At 35.4% G+C, this 14,701-nt stretch overlaps 1 protein-coding gene and 1 long non-coding RNA gene across 3 annotated transcripts; both read right to left on the bottom strand.

Annotated features, from left to right (window-relative positions):
• Window positions 1-207: 207 nt before the first annotated feature.
• Window positions 208-8,613, bottom strand: LOC145574432 (uncharacterized). 2 transcript variants are annotated; one of them, XM_081632218.1, is made up of 13 exons: window positions 8,180-8,613; window positions 7,258-7,429; window positions 6,954-7,171; window positions 6,745-6,805; window positions 5,961-6,033; window positions 4,794-4,871; window positions 4,300-4,457; window positions 3,556-3,724; window positions 2,966-3,431; window positions 2,457-2,855; window positions 1,414-1,617; window positions 1,023-1,156; window positions 208-612 (listed from the first exon to the last, which is right to left on the bottom strand). In XM_081632218.1, the coding sequence occupies exons 1-13, from the start codon at window positions 8,546-8,548 to the stop codon at window positions 441-443; spliced, it is 2,673 nt and encodes an 890-aa protein (XP_081488344.1). In that variant the 5' UTR covers window positions 8,549-8,613; the 3' UTR covers window positions 208-440. The 2 variants fall into 2 exon arrangements, with proteins under 2 accessions (XP_081488344.1, XP_081488345.1); XM_081632219.1 differs by lacking the exon at window positions 8,180-8,613 and having other exon boundaries at window positions 7,272-7,423.
• A 675-nt stretch (window positions 8,614-9,288) lies between these two features.
• On the bottom strand, window positions 9,289-13,802 carry LOC145576145 (uncharacterized). The gene is made up of 2 exons (XR_014098330.1): window positions 13,552-13,802; window positions 9,289-9,577 (listed from the first exon to the last, which is right to left on the bottom strand). It is a non-coding gene; the product is annotated as an uncharacterized LOC145576145 (long non-coding RNA).
• Between the last annotated feature and the right edge of the window lie 899 nt (window positions 13,803-14,701).

Here is a 14,701-nt window from a genome sequence, read left to right as displayed (position 1 = left end):
TTTAAAATTAGACAACAGCATTTCCATTCAGGTTGGATTGCTCATACAACAATACACCACAGAGCAAGGCCTTAGAAATTGACTTGTACATAATATCCTACACTGAAATTGACCCAACCCTACCATATTAATGTGACTAATATTGTCAATTAGACATAATAATTAGACTATAATTTGATTATGGCCCTTGCTGAAATAGACTCAAACTGAAAGTCACATCTTCCAAATTGTATTGATCCAACTTAGAATGATTCATTTGTCTCCTGTAAGAAAACCCAACACTATGTTGCAAGCTTACAACCATATTCTTTGTAACTTGAGATTCGCCACGCTGTGGTCCATTCTGGAAAATGGTTCTAAATTTCTAGGTTAAATCACAACCCTACAGCTCATAATCAACAGGTAAATTTTCAATAATATTTACATAAATTTCTAACAGGTCAAGAAGCTTCATCAGAAGGGCTGTCAGGTGTTTGTCTAGCAGCAATCACCTTGTCGAGTGTCTCGTCAGGAACTGTGATTCCACTAGTTTCCAGATCAGCAACAATTGCTATTGCTGCGTCAAGTTCTCCAAGATCAAGGCACAGTGTGATGATTTCATCATACAAAGGACTGTATACAAAAGCGATCAGTTAGGTGAACTAAGAATTTCCACAGAAGTTGACAGGTTATAAGTATAAAATATGAAAGGAAAAAAAGTGGTAGGAATCGTAAAATGTGCAGAAGTTTCAAGTATGTTTCCAATCTGTAGCATCTTCTAACTTATTTAGCATTCCCCAAGCCAATTTCAATCTCTATAATTGGATAACAAGGTTGATTATGGGGAAATTATTCTTCTTTGTCAAAGAGCACGACTTCATTGTTGTTTATTATGAATGTGGAGCACTGTAAACTTACAGGTAAAATATTTTAACTCATCTACTATGTAATACTATTAAGTAGAATAATCTACTAATGAATTTTTTTAATAAAGTCATGTATACTCAAAGAAAAACCAAGTTAAAAACAAAATCTCAACTCACCTTCCAAATCTGTAGCCAAGACTATGTGTAGTCTGTAAGACTGTCAAGAAAGCTGAAGGAAGAGGAGCTTTTATGGCAGCACGAAGGATCATAGCACAGTCCCCAATAGTTGGTATACCACCTAACTCTATTACCTGAGACAAAATACAACTTTCAGCAATTAATTAACATCTACATGTGTTTTAATTTTTTTTGATAAGATACATGTGTTTTAATTTACATCAGCAAGTAAAAAAATAAAAAATTAAAAAAAAAAAAACCAAAGTGAAGCCAGCTCAAAGAACTTAATATTTTGGATTTCTCTCTCATACTTGAGTTTCTGTAGAAAAAAGTCAAATCCAGGATCTGGTAAAAATAAAGGAATCATGATGTATAATTTATAAAAACTTGCCTTTGACATAACTTTAATAGCCAATTCAACCTCCCATTCTTGAGACCACCTCCGTGGAGGTCTGTTCTTCAGCTCTCTATCCCATGTCCAGCCCCAGGCATCAGCAAGCGTGTACATATCGTCTACATTAAAGATATTTCTATTCCTCATTTCTTCAAAAGCCTCATATAAATCTAGGGGAAACCAGTCATCATCATCATCATTCTGCACCAATGACATAGAATGAGGCAGGCTGATACACATGCAAGTTAAAACACAAATAGATAAGCATATGCAATAATATCCTTTCTTGTTCGAAAATGTAGTAATGATCAACTGGCGTTCCTGTACTCTCCAAAGGGGAGCACAAATATCAAGAGATCGGTCTCCCTTTTTTGGAGTGTTTTCTCTCCCTTTGTGATAAGGATTGATTAGTCTCAATTACCAAAGCATTAAATTAACATCATGATGCAACCCAAAAAATATATAACGAGGCTCCATTTAAACTTATTTATACAAAAAATAGCACTTGAATCAGTAAAATTAGAAAGTCAATGACTTTACACTCCTGAGATCAGACATAATAGTTATATTGTACAGTGACAAGATTTTTTAATTTAGTGATGATTGGATGGAGCATGATTCACCAACAACTACTCTCTGAGATACACTCAAAGTCCACAAACAAACTCTCTCAAATCAAAGAAACACCTAATCTCTTGATCATACAAAACTTCCTGTTAGTATCTCATACTAATTAATGATACTCCAGACCTACAGTACTTTGTCATCTGCTGACAGAAATGGAAATTAAAATTCCTTCCACATGATACCTAACATGTTTTAAAGCCAGAGAATTCTTCCACCAACCCCCCATCTCCAAAACCCAAAAAAGGAAGGGATGGAGGACAGGGAACATAAAAGGAGCACTATCGTGCATGAGGAAAGGGTGCTGGCAGGGTGCTTGGAAGCAAGAATGACTACAGTAGGAAAAAAAGAAGGCAAGGCAATGTGCAGAGCACTAAACAATACATGTTTGTTAGTAAATAGCATAATTCTCATACCTCTGCAGCCATAGAAGCTCTTCTCCTTGATTTTTTCGAGGTTGTTGGCTGGTCTGCATCTTTTAACAATTGGACTCCAATCATTTGAAGAGGTTTTTTGGCTTCAGCTTCCTTGTCCTTCACCCTGTCTACCAGGCCTTCTTGACTTTCAGTTTGTTCTACCTCCACTTCTGTTTCTGCTTCCTCTTCGTCATCAGCTTCATCGTCTTCAATTTCTTTCGAAGCATCCTCCACAATATCGGCATCATCAATCATCTCTTCAGGTTCTGATTCCTGCCCATCTGCGGGATTTACATTATCATAGATGACTCGCTCCCCAAGAAAACGACGTTTCCAAAATTCTGTGTTGCCCTCTTCCAGTTTGATTCTTGAAATTAATTCATCCACCTCTTCATCAACCTGTCAAAACAATCTTGTTTAATTAAAGAACCATTATAGAGCTAAAATAGTAGAAAAAGACAGGTAAGGATAGCAAGATATTGTAATCTGATCCAGAACCAAGAGATCACCTCCTCCTCTTCCTCCTCCACTGGAGGAACCCATAGTGGACGACCACGTGAGATGTTAATTCTCCTAGCCTTTTGTACTCGCTGATAGAGCACATTCCTAGTTCCATCAATAGGGAGACCTTGGGCTTCCAGTTCTTCTTTTAACTCAGATACTACCATCTTACTAGCCGCTTTTGGTTTTATAACATTTTTTTCACGACCTTTGATTAATTTCTTCAATCTTTCCTCCACTCTTATATAATCAGATTCTGATGCATTTGGTCCGAGAACGGCCGGTCCTTCATTCCTCAAGTGTTTCAAAAGCTTCCTATGACGTATCTTCAATTCTTCAAGACATCTTTGTTTGTAGGAGGTTTCCACTGGATTCGAGTAAATGAACCCTTCTGCATCAGGATCCAGAGGAGTTTTTCCTCTTCGAGGAACCCAGCGTTTGCGTTCACCAGTTAGCCCACCCTCTGAAATATACCTGGGGACTTACCAAAAAGAATAAACAATCACGGAATTTTCTTTGCATACATTGGATATACTGCGAGAATTATTACCAATATAAATAGCCTGAAGCCAAAGCTCAAGAAATAGACATTAATCACCTGGCCATGTAGTCAATTTCATATCCAAGGTCAGCCTCTTCTTGCAAAGGCTCAATCCATGAGCTGACTAATGTCCTGTATTTTTTACTCAAAATCATAGCTCTTGATGGAATTATCAGGTTATCCTTAGCCATAGCTTCTAAAGCTTCCAGCAATTCTTCAATTCTTCCTGTTCTCCACCCATATCACAACAGGTTAGGATCAAATTTTGACAGCAAATAAGTTAGGAGCCCAAGCATCAGAATAATTAAAGTATTTGTAACTGAAGCATTGATCGTTTTGCAGATTGAACAAGTTAGCATTCAAGAGTGAGCTGCCAACATGTTATTTGGCACCTTAAGACATGTTTAAAAGCACAGGAAACTTAGCAGAATTTTCCCGTAAAGATGATGAGTCTATAATTTATATAATATCAAATTAAAAAAAATAAGAAAATGACGTTAAAATTTATGTTTTTTGCTTGGACATTGTATCATATATTTACTTGGCTCTTGAAACTAGAAATAAGCATACATTACTGAGAATTCCAATCTTCTTTAATAAAATATAATGTCCAGCGCATGATTGAATGAATTAACTATATAAATTCTCTGCCACTATGCAGTATCAAGAGCATAATATGCTTCCAAATTAGCATAATTAGGATAAGCATGCAATGCTGAAGTATAGAGGAAATAAAATGCTGTCTTAAGATAGAGTAGCTATTTCTGCCAGTGGCATAACAAAGAAGGTTGAATTTTTCACCTTCTCGACACAAGGCTCGAAGGTACAAAGAAAGTGGATCACCAAAGTTTCCTTCATTATGTAAAATTTTTACGCCCCCTTCGAAATTTTTCAATGCACGGAAATGCCTAATAGCTTCACGTGTCACACAGTACTTGGTGAAGCATTCTACCAACAACCTGAAGAAATTAACATTTTTAATGTTACAAGAATTTTGACAAAAAGGTAACTTGGATTAGAAAGGGCAAGTGTTGTCGGTTATCTAATTCCAATACAAGCTTAAAATCCTACAGATAAAAAGATTGGCCAAGATGCAGTGTAAAAAATTCTCAAGAAGTAAAGATCAATACTGTAAACTAATGTCTAAGAAGTGCATGCTCTTCCACAAAAATAAGATGGAATGCCAGACTGCTATATGCCTGGTCTAATGCTACAAAACTCAATTTAATCTAATAAAAAAGGGACCTGCATTCAACAATCCTAATAACTACGTAAATCAAATTAAAGATACTTACGCATATGTTCTCACATTTGGTTGTATTCTTTTATAATCTTCAACCATCAAGCCAAGCAGCTCAGCCACATCCTGAACCCTAATTCAACAGAAACACAAGGCATTTGGAATTAACGCTGCTGAATGGCTCAAAAGCACAAACAAAAAATACTCAATAACTTTTACAGTCCAAACCAACTAATCATGAAACAAAAAAACAGGAAAAGAGCATACTATCAATTTCCAAAAAAAAGGAAGCATAACATCATATCTGCTAAAGCTAAGTAATTAGCGACTAAGATATTAAGAATTCCTATCCAAACAATAAAAAGATATTAATAATTCAGATTCATAAATCCATCAATAAAAAGTGGCAAATATATCAAGGGATATAAAAAGTAGAAACTAATGAATAAACATACAGTTCAATACTTGGAACTTGCAAAACCCAAACGACTTTGGCTACCATCATATTTGGTAGTACCTTTAAGCTTTAACATGTTTGGTTTTTCCACATAAACTCCGTATAATATATAACCTCGCTTTTCAATTGGTTATGTACAACACATTACGGTATGAAACTAGGATATGAGCTGGTGTGTAGGACTCAGTTGTTATTGATTTTATCCTTTTGGAGTTGGAGGTGGGGTGGACGGAGGAAGGCTATGTAGCCTAAAGATACAGGAGAGAAAGGACAAATACCAATCCTGCTGTTGATAATGTTGGACTGTTGGTAATGCCAAATAAAGTTATTTTTTCCTCCAAGAAAGTAAATAAAGTTACACATACTTGAAACGACACCATGGTTGTCATCCTTATGGAAGGTGGATCAGAATTCAAATTGAATGTTTTTAAGAAGGAAAAAAAAAATCCATTAAACGGAAAACAAGGAGGTGCCAAGTGACAAGGTGAGACTAGAAGGTAAAGCACTTAAACTCAAAAGGAAGAACTCCAGCTAGATACTTCATCTACTAATAGATAACAGAAACAAGTTTTCTACAAGTATTGTATAAAGAAGCTAAAAAAAAGTTATAAAAAAATGTAAAATAAACCAATGAAAAAGGAAGAAGAAAGTAATTGCAGCATACACAGTAGTCATATATAGAAGGAAGTAATTGAGGCAAACACAGCAGAGTCAAACATAGTTGATAGACCCATACATGGACAAAATCATGATGGAATTACTCACCTATCATAGGACTCAGCTCTTGTATATGCCTGGATCACCCAATTATATGTCTCTGCATCAGGCTTCATATAATCTGGCAAGCAAAAGTTAAGAAGTAAGATCTGCAACAATGGTATATAGACAGTGAGATGCAATTATAAATATAGCATCCATCAGCTCAGTCTAGCGTTAGAATTACCCATACAAATTCGGCAGGTTTTTATAAAAATTGGTGGTCATGAGCTTTCTTTCATTTATGGGTGATTGGATGTATTCGCAGTGCAGTGGGTACATGCTAGGAAAGGTTAGTTATTATGTTGTCACTTCTCACTTGTCAGCATAGCTTATACATGTTTACAAGTTGTCAGGCCAGTATGTAGCTTGGTCTTATTGAATACAAGTATTATTCTATTATCTTGTTCAATTGTTTCATAGATATGTTACTTTGGAACCTTGTCTTTGCGTCCTCAAAGAATCACTGTATGATTCCAATTTTCTAGTGTAAGGTGATGATTCCCCAACTCTCCAAGCTGTCTTTTAGGCCTTTGGTGTCTCGTTTCTTTCTATTCAATGGCAGACTGTTTTTCTTTTTCTTTGTCTATGACATGTGAACATATGTTGTGTGAGGTTAATACAGAATTCAAATGCAGCATAAAACTTGCAAGCAAGCTAGCTTCTTGTGGAGGTGAAGAATGTATTTTTAAATTCTAAAAATCAAACAAGGATAAAACCTTTATTCCAAACATTGAAATACATATGTTGCAAAACAACACATCATAGAGTTAGTGGAAAGATAAAAGTCAACCTTCTCCAAATTCCATGTTCTCAAATGTTGCAAATGCCACTTCAGGTATTCCACAATTTGCCTACATTGTACAACTCATGCTTAAGATTTAGTAGGCAACGAGGCCACAAAAGGATGTAATTTGAAACTTACATCCCTTGGCATACTTTTAATCAACTAAGTTCAAATATAAAAAGTAAAGAGAAGCAAAAGCAAATTGAAATTCACACCTGAACACTCAAAAGGCAGTTAAAGTGGAAAGTTGTAGCCATCCGGCCAGCTGCCTCCATTTCATAAGCAATAGTCAAGGCATTGGAGTGATCCCCAGCTTTACAGTCTTCCTCAATCATCAGATCGTAAATCTCATCAGTAGCCCTCAATCCACCTTCAGCACCCTTTAGAAACACCTTGTTGGCATCTTCCAAATGATTGCTTCTAACCAGCTCCTCTGAAAACAAAATTTTGACTCACTATGGATAGATCAAAAGAAAAATCGACAAAATGCCACCGAGAACTATGCTAATAACATTATACCAACAAGAACCAACCAAGCTTTCCGGATGTCATAATTTAACTTCTCCATTGCCGCAAGGATTTCTAAGCCTCTGGAAGCATGGCCTTTCGACCCAAACAAACGTACCAATGCTACAAATGTCTCGTGGAGAGGAGTTAGCCCCACACTCAGCTCTCTTCTCAATGATTGCATCTACATCCATGCCAACCCTCGACTCATCAATGAACACCAATAGAACCCAAAAATTCAATGGTAATAAATAATTTTAAACAAAATTATTAACATACTCTATTTTAATCAGCGACATTTCTATTTTGGGGTGTCCCAAATTACTAGGCTCATTTTATCTAACAACTTAAATTATGAATTTTCCCATGTTATCACTAATAGTCCATTTGGATGGAGTTAAAAAATGGCAATATGGAATGAATTTATTCTCATGGTATAGTTCACTGTTCACCCCAAGTCCCTAAAGTGTCTTTTTCTTCAATAATTTTCATTACCATCTAATACAGCTTGGAGGATGGTTTTGGGAGGTCAAGAAAATTTGCGAAGAAGGACTCGAAAGTTTGGGGATGGGTTTGCATACTTGCATCCTCTTTGCCACCATTTATTACCACCAAATAAAACAAATTGACATAGAGGATTTGATGTGTAGTATATACTAGTATCATAATAAAACATTACATAATAACCCAAAGTAAATCATCATAATTCATGTCAATTCCTTGGAATTACCTCTAAGGCTCTAAGCAAATGTGGCGTATTAAAGTGGGACGAAAAGACTAAACAATAATACAAAAATGTAGCAATAGATTTATGACAATTATGATCCTAACAATAAAGGGTTGCAAAATCACATAACAAACTAAAATTCAGAATTATTTTTTTCATAATTTAGATAGATATAAAGATAGAAAGAGAGAGAGGAAAGAAAATTACAGCGCCTTCTTCATCAGCATTAAGAACATGAGCAACAACCAACCCATGATAAGACCTAGGTCCAGGACTAAGACCAGCAACAATCATATCATAAATAACATCAGAAACTCCAATTGCATCTCGATTTCTAGCCCTAATCATCAGCTCTTCCATGAATACTAGCCTTAAACTCTTCTCGGTCCCCGACAATGCCGTCGAAGAGTCATCCCCCTTCGGTGTTCGCCGCCGCCGGGACTTCCGCTCCGGCGACGAAACTGCCGAAACGGTGACGGAGTTGAGTGGCTTCAATGGAGGAGGAGAGAGAAAGTGAGGAGAGTAATGGAGTATTGGATTGAAAGGGAGGAATTTGGAGGATAAGATGTGCGCCATTGCTGGAGAGGTGTGAGTGAGGAAGAAGGTTGGATAAGGCTTGGGTTTTGTGGAGGTTTAAGAATTAAAATACATATCTGGCGGGGTATTCGTATTCATTTCGTATTTCAGAAAATGTTATCCCATAAATGTATTACTGCGTAGAGGTGTCAGTTCAAGGCTTCAGGCCACTAGGTCCGGTAAGGTTGGGTCATATCAGGTCAAATTCGGATTTGTATATGCTAAATTATTGTGAATCTAGATTCACTTCTGAGTCGAATTGAATCGGATTAGTTTTTGACACCTTTAGTTCATCATGCGATTCTATATTAATTTTTTGATCAAATGAGATAAATTCAAATGAGCAACACACAATTTTAAATTATACCATTTTCTCTTGAATTTTGATGGTTTAAAATAAGAAATTAATCAATACATAGCAAAACTTTTTACAATCAACAATTAAAACAGAAAAAAAAATGCTTCGCAAAATGAATTATATTTCATGCACCATAAACCTTGTTCTTATTTACTCGTATTTCTTTGTTACGGAGTATTACTTACTCAAATTTCTTAATACATTATGAGTTTACCAAAAGCTATTAAACTGCTAGTCAAAATTGTATTTATTAGATATCATAAGCGTTTATAAGATATCAAATTTATTAAGATCACAAAATCAATCAAGCGATCACGCAATGCAACTATTATCTCCATCTACAAAAATGTTTAACAAAACCACAAGTCATCGCACAATTGCATAATGAGAATAATGTAAGCCGTATTCCTCTTCTTCATCACGTCAACAAAAAAACTGAACCTAACATAACTTCGTAAGAATTAGCTTGTTCATAAGAGCTAAAGCACAAAATTATCTCTTCCATGTACATATGATAAAATCTATGAGTACTGTTTATATCTCTTCATACTATTCTGTTGACTCGTATGTAGCCTGAACTATTTGCCAAAAACGACTACTTGTCTCCCTTTGTACTGTCTTTTTTATGAATATCTTTATCCAGCTCTTTGGGTTTTGCCTTCTCAGCAGACCTGAAAGAGGCAAATTAGTAAAAACTCATTAAAACTGAACTGCTTAAACACAAGCTTCTGTATCGGTGGTCAAGTAATTGAAAAAAAAAAAGACAGTAACTCCATATGAATGCATCTGGGCAAAGATAATCACTTGTTAATATCTTACTATTACATCATAGAAATATTGGTTTTTTACACCCATTACAAGCCTCCACCCAATTCAAGCAACAATATAATTGAATTTTCTCCACATATCTGATTTCATCTTGTGTGCCTACAATCTAAAGTCCACATAAAAAAACCTAAAAATCTCGTGCTACAGCTAGTGACTATGGTAGATTAATCACAAGTGAAGAGGAGGATAAAGAGTGATAGTTAGGGTAAATTCCTCACTTTTATCACACAACCATATGATGTTGACTAGAGAAGAGGGGGTAGATCATACATGTTATACAATTTTCATTCCCATATCCTGAAATATGCTTTTTTAATGGCCAAGTCTAGCTCGATATCTTTGACTTGGTGCCCCTGCCTTTTGAAACCATGGAGCAAAATTGTATTAAGCTTGATAATTTATGAGGTCTTTCTCCACTCCTAGTCTCCCACACCCAATTACCTCGATTAAATGTTTTGTATAAGAATTCTAATTCACCACTAGGGATGTCAGTGGGGCGTGTCAAGTAGGAGACCCGCCTCATCCTCGCCTCTGTAGGGCGGGGATGGGTCTCGGTTTGGCAGGTGGTGGGGCGGGGTGGATTTTAGATTGTACCCACCCCATTCCCGCCTCGTCCACCCCACTTCGTACCCGCCCCATCCCCACCCCATATTTACATCTACATATTAAAAAATTATCAACTTTTATACTATTTTATAAAAAAAATTATGTAAAATAAAACAGTAAATATAATATTTTGTAATACAATTATATTATAAACAAAAAAGTGTGTAATGATTAACAATGATTTTTTTTTTTTATTGTAACCAATATTAATTATGTAAGATTATGTATTTGGGATGCAGGGATTAGGCAGGCGGGGATGATTTTGGAATCGTACCCGTCGGGACGGGGATGGGATGAATTTAGGATCCGAGGAATGAGATAAAAATTTTAGGTGGGAATGAGAAGGCCAGCATCCGCCCCGCCCCGTCCCATTGACATTTCTATTCACCACCATATGTGAGCAAAGCAATATCAATCTTAACAAGAGTGAATGACATAAATGGGCTATATTAAAATGCCAAGTACAAGCACAAAGCACACATGAAGATTTCATAATATCATTTTATAAAAAAACAATAAAATAGCATAGAAGTCTGTCACTCGCTGGGAGTTGAAGTCACGGGTCAATAGGGTATGATAAAAAATTAGTAATTCTTGAGTAAATTTTGAAATAGGTACAAAAACAGCAACAAAACAATGGTGGTGTAGTAGTAGTCAACGGAGTATAAAACTGCTTGAAAATTTTTGTCATTAAATTTAGATTTGTTGTAATTTAAAAAACTATCTGGAAGAAATATATTTTTAATTATCTTGAACAAAAAATTGGAAGATTAAAAGTTAAAAAAAAATAATAATAATTTTTTTTAGGATGACAAAATAATTTTTTTTTAGATAAAAATCCTTTAATTTTCTTGTCTAAATTACCTCCAAAAGCAAATTTCTCGTCTAAATTTAAGGTAAATTTCATACAATTATATAAAAAAAGGGGGGAAATTACAATCAGGTAAACACATACCAAGAATGGTATAAGAGCACAAAATAAGAGCACAAATCACATTCACAAAATCATAAACTTAAGTAACAATATCTAACAAGTGCAAATTTACAAGTAGTGGTTCTGGTGTGAATAAATAAGGGCAATTTGACTTAATTTGCTCTTCTACTTCTTAGCCTATTTATAATGCTCCATGACTCTCTCGAATTTGTCAAGCTAAGTGTGCTACGATTATAGGCTAAGTAGGAGAAAGATTGTTCACGAGTGTTTTCAAAGTATGCTTCGATTACTTAAAGAGAGAATACAACTAAAAGGTGTTGGCTTATATGTACAAATGATCCTAGGAGTCTATTTATAGTGCTCCATCCTACCTATAAGGTTTCTCTTGATTCTTCCTAATCTCCTCAAATGGAAGGTTCTAGACAACCTTCTAGAGTATTCCCACCTTCAAAGGATCTACATAACCTTCTAGAGTATTCCCACCTTCAAAGGATCTACATACAAGGAGATTCTATACACATATATGCTAGAATGTACAAGAGAAGCCTAGGACATTCTAGGACATTACACTACTTATGTACATACATAAAAGGACCTAACCTTCTACTATGTACAAGATCTTCTTTGAATATTCTTGAGTCATCCCCTCTAGAATACTCTCGCAAAGAACCTCCAAGAGATGTTTGGAACCTTCTAACACTCTATTGTGTTTTCCGGACTCCTTGCTGCCCAAACCCATATTTTGGGACCTCATCTTGGAAAACCGACACTTCCATGTTGATCCTTGGCCCAAAATATGGTGAACCATACGAAGTTGAGCCCATTTGCCCCTCTAAATGGCTCATTATTGTGATAGTGTCAAATGGGTGTTCATTAGAAATACAAGGCCATAACAAAGCCCCCTAGGCAAGCTTATGCCTTATTGCCTAGTGACCCATTCGACGCCCATCCTTGGAGTGGGAGATGACCCGTGACAATAAACCAACAATCTATACTACCACATGAGATAAAGACCCGACATAAACCGATTCATTTCATTGGTTAGAATATTTCAACCTAATCAAATCTCTTTGCCTCCAACACAAGACCTCATCCTCTTTTAGCCTCCTCAACAATAGTGCACAAAACTACCTAAGATTTCTCAATACCTATTCTCTAATTTTTGACTCAACGTTAATACTCAACAGGATTCTACACTTATAAAAGACCACCAATTTGATAGTCTCCTTCAGAGTGGTTTCAATTCCCAATTTTTACACAAAGCACACCCTAGATGACTATTTTAAACTCCTCAACAAAGGTTTGCTTGATGAAATTTCCTTTGACTTCTTCAACAATAGCCTATGATCTATATATAACAATAATTCTTCATTAGTTGATTATAATGCTCAGTTTTGCTTTCCACTCCCACAAGGCTTGGTTTCACATACTATCACAATTAGTTCAACATCGTAACATTCACCGCAGTATTCACAACAATCTAATAAGTAGTAACCTCTCAAGTCAACAGTTTATACTAACACATGGTATAAAGACCCCACTCAAATTGATCATTTCATTTGTTCAGTGGCTAAAAATAAAATCTTAAGCAGCAAACCTCAATAAATCCTTGAACTTATAACAGAGTACAGGAGTAGCATATTTCAACATAGTCAATCTTCTTTACCTCATATACAGAAACTCACCCCTTTTAAAATCCTCAACTGCACAAAATTGCCTCAAACTTCCTAATTTATATTCTGTATTCTCTACTATTGAGATTCTCCCTTTAGCCTCACTGAGTTACTGTGACTGCCTCTGTTACTTGGACTTGGGAACTCATATCAGACACGTGTGCATGTCCAAGAGTCTAACTCAACTTCTCCATGAAAAATTTCCATAATAATTGTCCTAAATGAAGGGTCGAAGTTTCCATACCCATGTCAAAATATCGAGGATCTAATCAAACACGTATACTTCAGGTAATCGAAGAATCCGAATAACATAACCCACTATTTAAAATCTGAGTGTTGCTTAAAAACATCAAAAATTATGATTGACCCACAAACAACTTCTTCTTGTACCCTCATGATCAAAACAATAATCCAAATTCACAATTAACCCTCAAAACCCATAACCCAAATTTCATCAAACATCAGTCACAACTCACAACATATCAACAAAACCCATCAAACAATAAAATCATAAAATGACAATAATTTATTCAACAAATATTGCAAAAATAACAAACACACATAATCTGTAAAATTAAACAGAGGGAGTAAAAAGGAGATATACTTGGAAGCAGCAGAAGATTCTTCTTCAAGCCAATTACGAATGTGACGAACATTGCGACGGAAAACAGCAGCAGATTGTCTAACGTCGCTTTTGGCAAGAAGAATAACAGCACCAACTGCTGCTACTGTCACTACAAAATTCGTCAATCCCATCTTCCTTTTACCCTCTTTCTCTCTCCTCTAAAGATTTAATTTTTTTTTTTTATTTCTGTGCGATTTCAGTAGTTAAGAAACACAAGAACCTAGCTCTCTCCTCTCTGTATATTGAGGTCCTTCATTCTTCTCCAAGAAAGGGATTTTGATTTTTTTTTTTTTTTTCTTTTTTTTTTTTTTCTTTTTGGGGGACCAATTGGCTGAATTGGGCTTTCTTTTTTTTTTTTTTTTTTGAAGGATTGCCTGAATTGGGCTTGCATTTTTATGGGTTTTTCAGTTTTTGCCTATATTATCAACCCAAAATAATAGTCTTTCAAAAATAATGTATTGTAAATTCTTTGGAAAAAAATGCCTAACAAGTATTTGGAATTTTATTATCTTGATAAACAAAATACGTAAATTAAATGAGAAACTTTCGAGTGAGAAATAGCTCAAGTGGTTAGAGCTTTCCTCTCGATTTCAGGAGATCTGGGATCGATTCTCATCATCCGTCTTTGTGGCTCTCTAAACACCAAAAAATAAAATACGGTTAAAAGGGTATTTTCGTAATAAAATAAACAATCTTGGGCCTACTCCGGAAAATTAGTATAGAAGAGGGACCATTCTTTCATCTTATGTGGAGTATTACATATGAGTGAAAAGATGATGGAAATAGAGTTGCTAATAGTAATACATTGCCTAAACTAGAGCACCCCTTAAATGAGGTTTTGCCAAAAGATTAGGACTATAACTCGATAATTAGCTTTAATTAATTGTAACAATTGTTGATTAGTTTGTATAGTTGGACCTGGAGCTATATATGCATGAGCTGCAGTTATGAGCCACCTACTCTGTGAGATTGATCCTCATTTCACTTTTCATGCCAATTTTTCTTTTCAACTTCATTAATTAATTAATAAAATGTCACACAACCATACCTGAAGGATTGGTTAACCATTTTTGCTGCATAGTTAGCTAATAAGTTTAATTTTGCCATGCATATAATTTATTAACCTCCA

Source organism: Chenopodium album, chromosome 13 (assembly GCF_948465745.1).
Source record: "Chenopodium album chromosome 13, dcCheAlbu1.1, whole genome shotgun sequence".
NCBI lineage: Eukaryota > Viridiplantae > Streptophyta > Magnoliopsida > Caryophyllales > Amaranthaceae > Chenopodium > Chenopodium album.
This window is presented reverse-complemented; position numbering and strand designations above follow the sequence as displayed.